This window comes from Protopterus annectens, chromosome 1.part1, assembly GCF_019279795.1.
Source record: "Protopterus annectens isolate FY-2018-M chromosome 1.part1, PAN1.0, whole genome shotgun sequence".
In the NCBI taxonomy this organism is placed as follows: Eukaryota; Metazoa; Chordata; order Ceratodontiformes; family Protopteridae; genus Protopterus; species Protopterus annectens.
Genome location: NC_056726.1, coordinates 841,133,447 through 841,149,399, shown reverse-complemented (window position 1 = coordinate 841,149,399; position 15,953 = coordinate 841,133,447). Strand labels below are relative to the sequence as shown.

Below are 15,953 nucleotides of genomic sequence, written 5' to 3'. Positions count from 1 at the left end.
TTTTAAGGTCCCCCTCAACACCCACTGGTCATACTGGAATTTCTGGTTTTGAGATTTTGAGAGAATTTGATTTTTTAGCTTGTGAAACACTGACTATACCTGGCTTATTTGCAGTTTATGTAGACCAGTTCTATAGTCTCACCAAGCTGTCCCTATTCTTTTGTACCTGATGGGGAATGTTGTCTCCTTAGTGTTTTGTGTAACAAAAAGCAATGCACACAAATGCAGTGCTTGTGGTAATATGAAAATGTTTCTCTTAACAAAGTCTTTAACAGATTTTAGGAAAGTTGTACTAAAGGCCAGCAAGAATAAGGCTCCGTATTTGAGAGTAAAGGACCAGCCAGTGACATTTGAACTGAAAGGTGCAGTCCGTCAAATCACTACTGGGAGTCCTGAGGACCAAGGTGGGTAGTCAAAAACAGTGGTTTCATGCTCTTTTGTTTTTTTTTTTTTCACTAAGCTTGCAAAATCTACCTCTGTTTTCTTAACTACTTTCTTTAATATTCAGGACATATTCAAATGGTAAACACACGTGTACCTATCATCGCGTTGGTCTTTTATTTATTTGTACATTTCTGTTACATTATTCTGGTTTATGATTTTTTTTTATTTCTGTTTGTTGACCAGACAGCATCACTGAGTAATGTTTATATCACTTTTCCTGAGGAACACAAGAAGTCACAATACTTTAGAGGGAAATATAGAAATGCATGCAGTAAGACAGTTTACCGACAGCACATAGTGAATTCACCTAACACTCTGCCTTACTGTATTCAGGTAATAGTACCTGCTACCCTCTTCTGGCAGTCTACTCAAACTGAGAGTCCCTCCCACTGCTTATCTGTAGGTGTGAGGGACCAATCGTGTCAGTACAGGATACTGCTTTACATATCCACAGAGAGGAACCTTTCAGTTTTCTAGTGCCATAGTAAGAGAAGGGTCTCTTGGAAGACTACTCCTTACTCTGGATTTCTTCAGCTGCTGAGCTCGGGTAAGAAACCCTTCTGGGTTTTATTTCCTTCCTCTGCTTTTTTAATCAGTGTTTGAATAGTGTATTCTGGTGCTTTGACTGTTTTTTATTGGAAATTTATATATGACTGCACAGTGTAAATTGTATACTGTTCATGATAAGCTGATTGAGGGTTTCTGAAGATGTTTTTCCCTTGAAATGTGTTTTATGGCTTTTTGTAAATGTTTAACCAAGTTTCTATACCAAAGCCGCGTTAGTACAGTTCCTTGTGCTTACAAAGCCATGAGTTGGTGTGGTGGAAGTACCACAATTGTGCATAACACAAGGGTCAGACTTGTCCTCTGGGGCTGTACCATTGCCTAGTTAAGGTATAAGACAACCAAATTCTTTAGGTGCAGGGGAAGTCAGGGGTACAGAATCTTTTGCTGGTGTTGATACATCTCCTCCTGGGAATTCTCCCCTAGTGTATCGCATGCAAAAAAGAGACAAGTCCTACCAGGTTGCAATGTAGTAGTCTCCAGCTGTGGTTTCACCTGGTGCAAACCCAGGTTATGAGTAACACCGGCTTTCCCATCCCTATTCAACCTCCCAAAGATCGTGATTTTGAAGGGGATCTGGAATTTTAAGTTTCAGAAGTGTCATAGTCTGACTAGTCAGTTTCCTCTGAGGACGAGCAGGTTCAGAACACCAAGCAGATGTTTTATTTTTCCCAAATGCTGGCTAGATTTAGGGATGTATTCAACTGGGAGCATTCATCTGATGCCCCCAAGATCAGCAGGGTATATGATTTTTTTGGAGGATGAGGCCCCAGATATGGCATCCTCCCCTCTGTTGATTCCAACATTGGTGGATGCTTTTTAAGAAAGTTTGAATGAGTCTGTACCAAAAAAGGGTTTAAAGAAATTCAGGATGTGTGCACTGTTGGACTCTTGGCATTCACATTTTTCCTTACTCAAACAACTTGCTGATCTGTATCCAGGAGTTTAGAATTACAAGAAAAGGTCTCAACCATACTTTCCCAGCTGAACTTTCAGTAGTCGTGCCTTACACCCTCACAAAGACTCATCTTCCTGGGATACTTAATAGACATTGACATAAGAATGGCCTTTCTTCCTGATGACAAGGTCCTGTCTTGCCAGACAATGTTTCAGGAATTCTCCAGGAGGAGCTTTTCCTCATCAAGAGAATTCCTATAAAGTCTGGGACATATGGCATTCATGATTCTCTTCATATTGCTGTCCCAGCACCTACATTCCCTGGAATCCTAGTTGCTGTCCTTCATGAAATGAGAGTTACAGTGGTGGAGAGCACATTTGAGCATCAGTCTAGGACTTCCTCTCTTCCCACTTTTTCTGGTGCAGTCTGTCCAGACAGATTCATCAGAGTTTGCTTTGCGAGCTTTGTCTATGGGAGTACAACCATGCCATTTGGAGACCCAGGAATACACGGAAGCACATCGATGTCAAGGAAATGTTGGCAGTGATCCATGCGTTGAAAGACTTTCACCACCTGTGGACTCCAGCTCCTCCTCTTGTGGTTATGGACAGCACCACAGTTATGCGGTCCCTCAACAAACAGGAGGATACAAGGTTATACTGTCTGTGCTGGATGGTAGTGATGGCCTGGGAGCTCCCTTTACAGCACTCTGTCATTGTTCAGATATCATACATCCCACTGGAGCAAAACATTGTTGCAAACTAAGCAGATATGAGCAGACCTGCATGAATAGTATTTCATGGCAGTGGTATTCTGGAATCTAGACCAGATTTGGGATCACCTCAAATAGATCTATTCATTTTCTTTTAAAACAGAGAGCAGAAGAAATTCTGTTCCAGACATCCTTGCAGCCATGCATGGAGGACAGGCCCATTCTCATTCCCTTGGATGGGAATGTCCTGTATGCGTTTTCACCCTTTCCACAGTTTCTCAAGGTACTTCTAAAGATTCTGGAAGGAATTACAAAGAACATTGTGGAAATCCCCCTATTGGACTAGGCAGTCTTTGTTCTCCCTTCATATGGTATTGGCCAAGGGCGATTGCCACATACTTCCTCGCACTCTAGATTTGCTCACACAGTCTCAGGGGAGATCGGTGCACCCCATTTTGGAGCAACTGCAACTGACAACCTGGATAATTCAATCTTGAGTCTGTTTAGGTACTTGTTTCATGAGGATGTGCATCAGGCGTTAAATGAGGATGTGCATCAGGCGTTAAAGGAGGTCAGAAAACCTGTTGCTAGAAAATCTTGTGTTTACAAATGGATGAGGTTTTCCAAGTGTTGCCTAAACTAGAGTAGAGCATCTCTTGAGGTTAACATTCCTCTAGTCTTGAAATATTTGTCAGCGCTACTTCAGGATGGCTTATCATATGTTTCTGTTAAGGCAATTTTAATGGTCAAATCTTCTCCTCTGACAGTGGGATCCCTCCGATTTCTTCTATTTTGATAAAATAGTTAATGAAAGGAGTAATTGCATAGGAGACTCCCTCAGAAGCAGATTCATCTTTTGTGGGATCTTGACTATGTTCTGGAAAAATTTACCTTACCACCTTTTGAGCCTTCTACTTAGCCTGATCTGAAGCTCTTAAAGTGGAAATCTGTTTTTGCTTATTGCACTGGCATTTGCAAGGTGAGTCTTTGAGCTGCAAGCTCTCATGGTGGGGCAACCTTCCCTTATTTTCCAGAGGAAGAGGGTTGTGTTATACACAAATCCCTCACGAGAAGTCACAATAAGTCTTGAAATGCATGCAATGAAAATTATTTATTGACAGCACATAGTGAATATAACACAGTAAATGAGGCACGAAATATTGACTCACAGTACGTATTTTTGTTTTAGCATAGTACAGTAAGAGAGAAAATAGAGCAGGATGAGTGGGGAATAGCAGTAAGAGTTGTGGAGTATTAAACTTAGTGAACTAAAAACTACAAGAAATGCATGTTAAAGAAAAACGAGGTAAGGGCTTGTTTAGTACTGCCAGAAATAGTCTAAGCTTTGTTGTGGAATTGCTAAATACAGAAGGAGAGTGCATGTAGGGCAAGTAGATTATAGAATGAGAAGAATGTGAAATGGGCTGGACAGCAGTTGCATTTGCTTAGAAAATAAAGAATTTAATTGGATGGCTGCCCAGTAGCTTTTTTTTTTTTTTTTTATAAAAGAGTACAGTAATTTGTCACTGCTGTGCATTTATAATTGGTTTTGAATCTTTTAAGAGTGGCTTGCAGATGTCTCGTAGAGCTTATTACAGATCTTGTAGGCGTGAGTGAGAGCGCATGTGTGTGTGTGTGTGTGTGTGTGTGTGTGTGTGTGTGTGTGCGCGCGCTGAAAGCCCTGTTACTAACTCAGAATCCCCAGTAACTATCTAAAGTCACAAGTGGTCAGGTAATATTGTTTGAGTTACGACTGTATCTGATGGTTATTTTTAGTTGACAATAAAGTAGCCTTCAGTTTTTAATGATCTTCTGACTCTGTACCTGTAGTGTTTAGGACATGCATTTTTTGTGTCCTATGTTGGGCTTATCTTTTTCATGAATCAGAAATCAGGGAAAAAAACTTTTCCAGCTACATAAGCACCCGCATTCACTAAGACTACTACTTTGCTGTTTGCACACTTCTGATCATAGTCCTTGTTTAGTGAAATGCTGCATTCAAATGTTAAGACTTGTTCAAATAGCCTTGAATTACTAGCCAAGATCCATACCAAAATTGACTTTACTGCCTCAGGGATGCGTATGACATGGGCAACTACTTCAAGTATTAGTGATTTAGTCCTTCAAATTGAAATAAGCTATCCCTGCAACCCTGAGTTCTTTGATGCTACTTACTAAGTTTGGATCTTGACTCTGGTGCATATAGATGAAAAGTTTCCATATTAGATGGCTAGAAGCAAATCTACTAACTTTGTAGTTGCCGGATTACCAGCCAGCAAGATTCCCTGGTGAGGAACACAAATTCAAATCTACTAACTTTGTAGTTGCCGGATTACCAGCCAGCAAGATTCCCTGGTGAGGAACACAAATTCAAATCTACTAACTTTGTAGTTGCCGGATTACCAGCCAGCAAGATTCCCTGGTGAGGAACACAAATTAAAGTACTGCTTTAAGTGCCAGCAGCAGTCTAAACCTTCCACCCTCACATGTTCAAGACAGAAACATTTGGGCTAAGAGACTTCCAAGATGGCTGCACAGTGAGTAACCACTTAATTCTAGGTCTCCCAGTGTGAAAATAGAAACAAAGCAGAGCATGCCAATACACTTGTGCTTATGGGTAGATTTCAGTAACTGGCTAGTACGTGTACTGCCTGGATGCCTGGAAGAAAGTAATACAGAGGATCTGGAAAAAAATCGGCTGTAAAACCTGAGAAAGAAACACTAACTAGGGAAAGTTCTGCAGCTGTTCAGCAAAAAAGCAGTGCAACCTCCAGACACGAATTTCAGTAACCTGCAGGAAGATATAAGACAACTGCACACAGACCTGGTTAAAATAAATGGAACACTGATAGAGTTTATCATCACAAACAACAAAAGGTGTAAGAAATGGAAGAAGCTTTAAACAAATATTCAGATGAGGTAGTAAAGCTTAAAAAAAAATCAGTGTTTGAAATGAAGAAAAGGCTGGCTGAATATGAGACTGCTCAGGAAGAGATGTTTCAAAAAACAGTAGGATTAGGGGACAGAGCATGTAGGGAAAACCTGAGATTTTCAGCTATACCAGAGAAGCTGGAAGGAACAGACTGCATTCATTTTATGAAAGCAAAAATAAGCAACTGTACTGGTGTTCCACAGCAGGAGTTTTGTTGAAAGGGCACATCATGTGTATGCTCCAAACTTGGCTATGAGAAGGCAACCTAGACCTTTAATAACAAAGATACAATTGATATTAACAAAATTGTGGCAGGACAAAGCACTAAAAGTGAGAGACAGCAGAGTTGATTGTGGAGAATGATTACTCATTGTACACCAGGCAGACGAGAACCAAATGTATTCCACTATTCAGGAAATGTTGAGATGCAGTTGTGAGATTCAAACTGCTATACCCATTTGTCTTCAAAGTATTCTTCCCTGGAGGGACAAAATCATTTCTGATGGAAGTACATGCTAAGGAGGAAATATAAACATTTGTCCAATAAAAAGTGAGCTGTGAAACATCAAGAGATTCTGCTTCTTGTTCTTCTGGTAATAAGACCACAGAGAGATTGTACCTATGAAACTTTTTCCAGTGTTTCATCGGAAAATGTTGGAGTTAATGATGGGGAGCACAAGAGCTGACTAGAAGAATTGAGAGTTCATGGAAAGTGAAGCAGAGACGGGACTTGGGTGATGGAGATGAACAGTAATAAAACCAGTAACTTAATGTGGGATTACAATGCAATAATTGTGTGTGAAATATGACAGATCAAGAAAATATGGAAATATTGAACCTTTTCTTTGCATGCTATAAAGTTTTCTCAGTTATTTTTAAGTGTAATAGGGATTGTAAGCAGGTGGTGGCATCTTTTTCTTTTCTTTCTCCCTTCTCTCTCCTTGTTCAGTTTTAAGAAATGTAGGCAATGCAGTGAAAAAAAAGCCTAGTTGAAAGACCATGACAAAAGAAAAATGAATGTGCATTTTCCCATTCTTGCATGTGGACATGACTGGATTAAGGGCCTTAGACTGATTTAATGGTAAGTTTTAAGAGTAAGCAAATAAATGAAAAAGAATATTGAATATTATGAGACCTTTTTTCTAGCAAATACATTTATGCTCAGTAGCAATTCTGCACATGGTCTTCATGTTTCTGTTGAAACAATCTGATAAAGAGAAACTGGCTGCCTGATTGCCATGTCTCCCTGGAGACAATCTGATAAAGAGAAACTGGCTACAGGCTGGTGGAGAGTGGCTTGGCTGAAGGGGAAAAAAAGAAAAGAGAAATTAGCTAGGACATAATGTTCTCTGAAAGCATTCAGGAGAATTCCCTGCTGGGAGAGCTACAAAGCTAAGATAAAAACAGTTAGAACTTAGTAGAAGCACAAACTGCATCATGCATTTTAGCATGCATGCCCTTTCATTTAGGTTAACTCTAGTCTGTGAGTGTGGCTGCCAGTTTGGGACTTTCATTCCTATTTGGAGGGTAAAACTTTAGTATTTGAAGATGTATATAGTTTTGTCTGTTAGTATTAAGTTAATATGTTTTAGGGGGCTATTGAGGTGTGTTTGACTTGTTGGCGGGACAGATTTGTGTCCCAGAGACTCCCCCATGTATTGAGTAGACTCCCTCTCCACATTAAGCAGACTACCTCTTTACCCCTTTTTAAGCGCAATTTGAATAGCTGGATGGGAAACAGAAAATATACCCCTGGAATTCCACTCGTGTCCCTTCTGAACAGGGGCATCGGGTGGTGATTTGTCTAAACATGGGTTAAACTCTTGGCTAAGCTTATAAGTGTTTCAGGGAAATAGCCTAGTAACTTCCTATGATCCTATGAACCTAAGTCAATGTGATAATGTACATCCAAATCCTGGTCCCCCTCTAGCCTGTTATAACCCCCCAACCTCCTTAAAGTCCCTAAACTTCACCACCATCAATCTCCAAAGCATTAGAAATAAAATACCATGCCTACATGCCTGGTTAGACAAAAACAAACCAGACTTCACTGCCATTACTGAGACTTGGTTAAAACCTTATACCAAAGATGCCAAATTCCTACCCTCTAATTACAACTCCCACAGAATAGATGGACCATATAAAAAAGGGGGGCCTTGATATACCCAAACACCTTCCCTGTAGTTCAATACACAAAACCTGTCCCACAATTCTCAACAGCAGATATACTAGTATCCTTTCTAAAAATTAATAACAGTAAAAACCTTTGTATCATAGTCATATACTCCCCCCCCCCCCAGGCAACAACATTTGTATACTTTAAGACATTCTTGCCTGGCCAACTAATAACATTACAAATGAAACCATCATCCTAGGGGACATTAATATTAACTGGCTTGATATTTCTAATCAGAATCCTTCCACTGGCATAAACCTATATAACTATACTTGTCTCCGATCCTAACAAAATCTCCTCCTCCGGCACACTACCTAACAGTATTAGTAACCACTGACCAACCTTTTTAACTCATAAGACCACCTCAGTCCTAAGCACACACCAAGCTATGCAAACCAGAGTTTTATCTCACTTCTCCCCAGCACCTTTAATGAAATCTTACAAAGGATCAACTGGACCCACTCAAATATCTCCTTCTCCATGAGGCTGTTGAATTCTTCAATTCAACATTTCTTAGAATTTTAAATAGTTTAGCCCCACCTCACCTAAAAAGAGTAAAAGCTAAACAGGCAACCTGGGGTACCAAACACACAAAGCAAATTATGTCTTCCAGGGATAAAGCTTGGAAAACCTGGCAAAAAAATAAAAATCCTAATGACCTCAGTCAATATAAATAATTGCGCAACCAGACAAAACAACTAGTGATTAAAAATAAAAAAGAACATTTCCTAAGCCTTCAAGAACAACACAAACTCAACCCAAAGAAATTTTGGAGCACAATCAATTCCCTACTTCATCCAGTTAAAAATAACAATCCTTGGCCTAATCCAGATAAAACTCCCACTGAGGTAGCCTCGTTCTTCAATTCGTATTTTATCAACACCATAGCTAAACTCACCACTAACTTCCCACATATAGACTCCTGCCCACTTGAACTTCCCAGTTCACACTCCTCTACTACTCCTCTGTTCTCATTTTCACCTATACCAACTTCCACTATAAAAAAATACTTCATAAAGTTAAACCTTGTACTAACGCACCAGACAATTTGCCTGCTGAATTTCTGCAACTATCTGCAAACTCCATTGCCTATCCTATCCAAATACTCTGCAGTAGATATATTCAGGAGTCCAGTACACCAAACATATGGAAGAAAGCATTTGTTTTTCCACTCCATAATTTCTGACCCATCGTTATCCTGTCTCCCATCTCTAAAATATTAGAAAAATGTGTTCACACTTTACTATCTTGTCCAAAACAGATACTTCCCCCCAAACAGCATGGCTTCAGGCCAGATCATAATACCTGCACTGCTCACATATCCTTTATGGACACAGTAAACAGGGCTTGTGATGCCAGTTACATATTCTCCTTACTGTTTTCCTATATCTTTCTAAGGCCTTCATCACGGTTTTACATCCCCTTCTGCTCACAAAACTCACCAACTTAGGTCTCTCACCTCATACCTTAAACTGGTTTTCAGACTGTCTCACCAATAGGCAACAATCCACCAAATGGCAACACTCCCTCTTACCTTTTCTCCACACAACCACAGGTGTACCTCATGGATCTCTACTAGGTCCCCTCCTTTTCAGTGTATTCATTAACAACAACTTCCACACCATCCTTACTCGTGGCACAGTTAACCAATAATGCAGATGATGCTACAATAATCTGTACTGGCAAATCTATATCTGAGTTACAGTGTCTTACCCAAAATGCTTTCACTTCAACCGAAACTTGGATGTCAAACAACCATCTCACTCTAAATACCAGTAAAACCAAACTTCTAATATTCCCCCCAAAAAAACTTCCGCTGTGAACAAGAATGATTTTTCTGTCCAATCCCATAATAATACTCTCAAAGTAATTCCAAGTACCAAACTGCTAGGAATTATTATTGACGAAAATCTAACATTCAACCTCCATATCCATAACATAAAGCAAACACATCAAAAATTAGGTACCTTCTATAGACACAAATACTACTTAATATTACTGCTAAAAAAGCTCTAGCATCATCCTTCCTGCTACCATCTCTACTATATGGTGACCCAATCCTCACCAATATCTAGTCCCAATCTAGTGGGGAATGGAATGCGCTTTGCAGCAATGAAGATGTGTCTGGGGAACCCAGAGGTGAAAGTATAACAAAGGAGGGAATATTTTTAAGACATTTATGAACATATTTGGCATGGAAGATGTGAATTCAGTAGACGTTCAGAGTGAATTTACATAATATTCCCCAAGATATAAAAACTGGGCTAAGTTAGACAGCATTTACATTTCACAAGAACATGTGCATTTAATTAGAGGTCTTGAACAACTATTTCAGATCATGCACCAATAATAACTAAAATAAAAACACAGGGTAATGAAATAAAAATAAGACACTGGTGCTTTTCCACCTATCTGTTGAAAAGAGAGGAATTTAAGGAATGGGTAGTGGAGATTATTCAGAAGCTGTTAGAGAACATAGAAATTTATTCTGAAAATATAACTAGGGAGTGGGATAAAATTAAACTAGAGTTTAAAAATAGGGTGGAAATAAAAGAAAGGGAGCTATGGTTGAGAAGTAACAAGAATTATTTAGAGGGACTGACAAATGTTAAAATATAGCAGAATAGGGTGATCTCACAGAACAAGAGGGTTAACTGCAAAATGCTAAGCAGAAAATAAAGGATTATATCGATAATATGCACAAGTTTAGAAAGATCGCTGATAAGCAACTGTATTTTGATAACACTAGAGCACAAAAACTTTTAGCACTACGACTCAGGCAACAGAAAGTAGAAAGGGCTGTCGCAAGCTTAGGGAGCCTATAACAAGGAAGGTAATAAGAGTTCCTGTAGAGGTATTAGAAATATTTCAGAAATTCTGCGAAACTCTGTATAAAGCAGAGAAATATGGAAATCAAGAAAATATCCAAATGGAAATGTTTATGGAAGAATGAAATATGCCAAGGTTAGAGGTAGATGAGGCTCAATTACTAATGGTTAGGATAGGAGGAGATGAGATAAAAATTATGATGTATAACCAATCTACAGGAAAGTCTCCAGTAGTAGATGGTATTCCTGTGGAAGTCTGGAAGCTAGGAGGTAAAAAACTTATAAAGATCTGGAAGGTTTTATTTAACAGTATTTTAAGAGGAGGAGAAGTATTAACTTACTGGAAGAAAGTGGTAGCTGTAATACATAAAGAGGATAAAAATCCATCAGACCCATGTTCATACAGGCCCATTGCAATACTAAACCATGATTATAAAGTGTTCATGTCTATAATGGCTAAAAGAATGACAAAAGTAATGCCAAAATTGATAGGTATGGATCAATGTGGTTTTGCAGAGGGGAGGCAAATATTTGGCAACATTAACAGAACACTGACAATCCAGGGGGAAGCAAGATGTAAGAAGATACCATTGTTGCTGGTAGGTCTTGATGCAGAGAAAACATTTGACAGAGTAAGCTGGGACTTTATGAGCAGGTCAATGGAAGCATTTGCATTTCCTGAAAGAATTGTAAAGTTGATTAGAAGAATATATGAAGGATCGGAGGCAAAAATTGAAGTGTGTGGGGTCCTCTCTGATAATTTCTGGTTGAACAAAGACACTAGACTGGGGTGTCCTGTTTCCCTTTGTTATTTGCATTATGTTTAGAACTCATGGCAAAGAAAATAAGGGACTCAGAAATTCAAGGATATAATTGGTATGGTATTCAAGAAAAGCTGGCTCTGTTTGTATGTAATATTATTTTATACCTGACAAAACCAGAAAGAGACATTGCAGTGTTGTGGAACATTTTGAGACAGTTTCAGATCTTTTCAGGATACAAAATTAATGAAGCTAAAACAGAAGCAGTAGCGGTAAGTTATGTACCCGCACATAGGTTCAGAAATATCCACATGTGTATGTGGACATGATAAAATGAAGTACTTAGGAGTATGGATTAAAAATGATTCTGGTGCGGCAGCTAGGAATATGTGGAAGAGACTAAAAATATAATACAAAAACTGAGAAAATGGAAGCTTTATTATATGGATATTAGGATACAAGCAGGCAAAATGTTTTTAGTCCTTTTAGTCTTATACACAGGTCAGGCATATTTTTATCACTGTAGTAGAAGTTGTGGATAGCATTTAATAAGGAGCTGAAGGACTTTATCTTTGAGGGAAGATGGCAAGAGTCAAGTGGGATAAGCTGATTCTTCCACTAGAACAGGACGGCTTGGAATTACCCAATTTGAAGGGCTATTTCAGAGCTACACAGCTAAGGCTCCTATACATAGCACAAGCAGAAAACTATAATTGAAAGTGGAAAGAGATGTTGAAACAGGGTGGAAGCTCAAGAAACAAGGAGAGACTGGGATTTTGGACGTAGTCCTTTAACTTAATTTAGAAAAACAATAATCATACAGAATATTATATCCATAAAGTATGAGAAAGTATTTTAAGAACTAAGCCAACACGGAAATGGAGAAAGAAGATTCTGCTGATAGGGATGACTGCAGTTAGGGATATAGACAATAGGCAAGATGGGGCTGAAATTTATTGGAGAAAACTGGAAAAGGAACCAAGGTATTGGGAGCAAATAAATAAAGAGGGAAAGGTAATAGAATGGGAAGAGGCCAAGAATTTATTTGGAACAGGTTAGAGGTTGGCTTTCCTATCAAGGATTGATATCAGAGTATAGACAAATAGAAAGAAATAGGGGGTCCTAAATGAAAAACCAGCACTGTTAGAGTTTTTAGTAGAATCTAGAACAGAAGCCGCCATTAAAAAAAGAATAATTAGTAGAGCGTATAAATATTGCATGATAACTGTAAGAATCAATCAGAGGAGGTTAGAAGGGATTGGGAAGAGAGACTGGATAAGGAATTCACAAAGAAATAATGGGAGGATACACGTATGTCTCCCAAATATGCAACAAAATATGGAAGATTTAGGATTTTTGCTTGGAAATGTGTAGTTTTATATGCCAAGTAGACTCCAGAGAATATTTCCTCATGTAGACAGCAAATGTTGGCGGTGAAAAAAGAGGTACTTAGGAACATATTTTCTGTGAGTGCGGTGGCTTGGCAGACTTTAAGGATTCCCTGCAGGATCCACTGTCGGAGATGCTAGGTGGGTGGATTGGTGTTATGAGGGAGATGTTTTTTCTGAGGTATGATACAGAATCAGAATTGCCTAGACATGGTAAGGCCTTGCTGTGTCTAATTATGGTGGCCACCAAAAAGCAATTACCAGAAAATAGAAATCAAAATCTAAACCAACTGCTGTATATTAGAAGTAGTGAATGTAGTAACAGAGATAAAACAACTGTGACTGAGATCTTTAGAAAAGAGTAGAATTAAACTACAAAGGAAAAACATGGGAATTGTGGGAACAATATGTACAGGGGAGCAATAAGGTTTAAAATAAGGCAGGACTTAAATGAGCTATGTAATGTTTGACTGAAAATGACTGGGTAGATTATAAGTGATCTATAATATTTGCAACTGGGAGTGTGTCAGTATGGTTTGTAATGTAAAATGCCTGCAACTTGGATTGTGTCGGTATGGTGTGTTTTCTTTTATATAAATGTATGATTGCTTATGGCGTAAGTGATGGCTTGATAAAGATGTTTCTTCTTTTAAAAAAAGGGGGTAGGAATTGAATAATTTACGTAATGTTGCTTAGGTTATATGATATATAGCAATATACGTGAAGTATAATGTTTGTTAATGTTAATTTGTTAATATAGTTTGATTACTTTTGTATAAATGTAAAATTGCCTGTGTGACAAGTAATAATTCAATAAAGGTGTGTTTAAAAAAAAAGGCAAACATTTGGGCTACATTATTTTTATTTTTATTTTATTTATTTTATTTGCATTTGTTAACCGGGAAAGTCCAATGGGTCTGGAATGAGCCCATTTTCAGTGGAGACCCGGGGAGAAAAGCTCCACAAAATTACATAAAAAGAAAAAAAATGAATACATATAGCAAAGAAATAATGAGCAGTACTATTACACTGAATGAAACTGGTAAAGAAAAAAGAAAAAAAAATCAAAGAAAGATTATAATCATGAAGTAAAAATGCATGTATTCAAATAATGCATGAATGAAATAACTGCAGGTAAAATAGCATGTATTCAAATAACATTGAGTGTAATATCTTTAAGGTTCATAGCTGTGGGGAGTTAAGTGCAGTGTAAGAATAAGAGGAGATAGAAGGGCTAAGGGGGGGCAGGATAAAGTTGCAGGGAAGCAGTATTTAGGGAGCATGAAGGGGAGGAAGTAGTGGTAATGGTATAGTTAGAGGTGAAATACTGGGGAGAGAAATCGGGGATTGGAGTTGTGTGTTGGGGCACAGGAGCATAACCAATGAGAGGAGAGAGATATAGTTTGAGGGATTTTTTAAAAGTAGTAGGATTGCTGACAGTTCTGAGTGAAGAGGGAAGGTTATTCCATGCTTTAGAGACAGTATAGGAGTACAACATTTGACCGGCTGAGAGCTTGGGTTTCACTATGGATAGTAGCATTTTGTTTTCGGACCTGAGTTGTCAGTTTGGATGGTACATGGTCAGTATGGAGGAGAGGGAAAGGCAGGTGTCTGTGTAGTGGATGAGCTTGTGGGTTGTAGCTAATTGTAGAAAAGTGAGATAGTGAAGGGATTCTAGCCAATTTAGTTGATGCAGTGAAGAACAGTGATGGGTAGAAAATGCTGAATTAGTATCAAATTTGCCGACTTTATTGTAACAAGAGTCCAGGTTTGTTCTCAAGGAGTACTGTAGGTTAGTGAGGATGAGAGCGCCATATAGAAGTGTTGGAAGCAGGAAGGATGAGGCCAGAGCCTTTTTTGCAGAGAAGCTAAGAAAGTAATTGTGTCTGTATAGGGCACCTAGCTTTTGATGTTTTTTTTTATGTTGCTGTAGATGTGAAGTTCGAAAGTTAATTTATCATCAGTGATGACACACAGCAGTTTTGTAGTGGGTACAACTTCAATAATGGTATTGTTTATGGGGTGAATGGAGAATAGTGACTTGTCAACAGGGTTGGATTTTGTGGGGGTAAATATTAAAAGGTTTGTTTTATTGGGGTTGAGGGCGAGGTGGTTCTGGAACATCAAGGTTTCAGTGGAAGTAAATGCTTCTTGGGTGAGATGCTGTGGTGCAGTGATGGATTTAGAAGAGCAGATGATAGTTGAATCATCTGCATAATGGATAACAGTATTGTGGGTGAGAGAGGAATGAAAGTTGACAAATATGCTGAATAAGAGAAGTCCCAGTATCGAGCTTTGGGGAGCACCTGTATTTGCTCCAAAGGTGGTGGTATTTCCATATTCATAAAGGATGCGTACACGTCCAGACTGGCAGCCCAACATAATGCATCAGAGATACTTCAGGTGCAACTAACATTGGATAAGACAGAGTGATTCAGGTCGTAGCCTGCTATAGGTCTCCAACCATGTCCCAGGACTCTCACTCCACATTCCTTAGTACCCTGGAGAATATTAGGGTCCATCCTAGGACTCTCATACTGGGTGACTTTAACTACCCCTCCATTAACTGGGAAAACTACTCGTGTTCCAATACACTTGTCCAACGTTTCGTGGAATTCATTAATTCCAGTGCCCTGGACCAGCTCGTTCTTACCCCCACTAGAGGTAGCAACATCCTTGATCTGGTCATTACTAACATGGGCGACCGCTGCTCTACACCAATAGTCAAATCCTACCTGGTTAGATCCAACCACAAACTAATTGCCTTGTAAATATACATCCATCCCACCCCCCTTGCAAAGGTAGCCACCATAAAAAACTTCTCCAAAGCTAACTTTGGGCTCCTAAAAACAGAGGTGTCTAACTTCACGGCACCCATGAAAATGGAGAATATTTGCATGACTGCCAAATCATACACCGATGCACTGTACCAACACGTACACAAATGCATGGATCTCGCCATACCCAATAGAACCAAGACGCTCTCCTCCAAAAAAGGAAGCCAATCTGGTAGTCCCCTGCCATAAACATACTCTACAACAGAAGGAGGAAACTGATGCAGAATAAGGTGAAGTCCCAAGACTGGAAAAACTCCCTTATTAGCCTCAACATAAAGTTGAGATCCCTCATCAAATCCTCTGAAGCTAGCTGTGAAAACAGGATTGCAGCAGATAGTAAAGACAAACACAAGGATTTCTGTAGTTATGTAAAGAATCTCCATGGCAATACCCAGATTTGCTCTGAGCTACTG

At 39.0% G+C, this 15,953-nt stretch overlaps 1 protein-coding gene across 1 annotated transcript in view; it reads left to right on the top strand.

The window, feature by feature from the left end:
- TAF1C (TATA-box binding protein associated factor, RNA polymerase I subunit C) overlaps positions 1–15,953 on the top strand; it is a 1,469,099-nt gene that overhangs the window by 423,069 nt on the left and 1,030,077 nt on the right. The window contains exon 8 of the mRNA XM_044078672.1: positions 276–404. Coding sequence (XP_043934607.1) covers positions 276–404 — 129 coding nt within the window. The remainder of the gene's footprint in view (positions 1–275; positions 405–15,953) is intronic.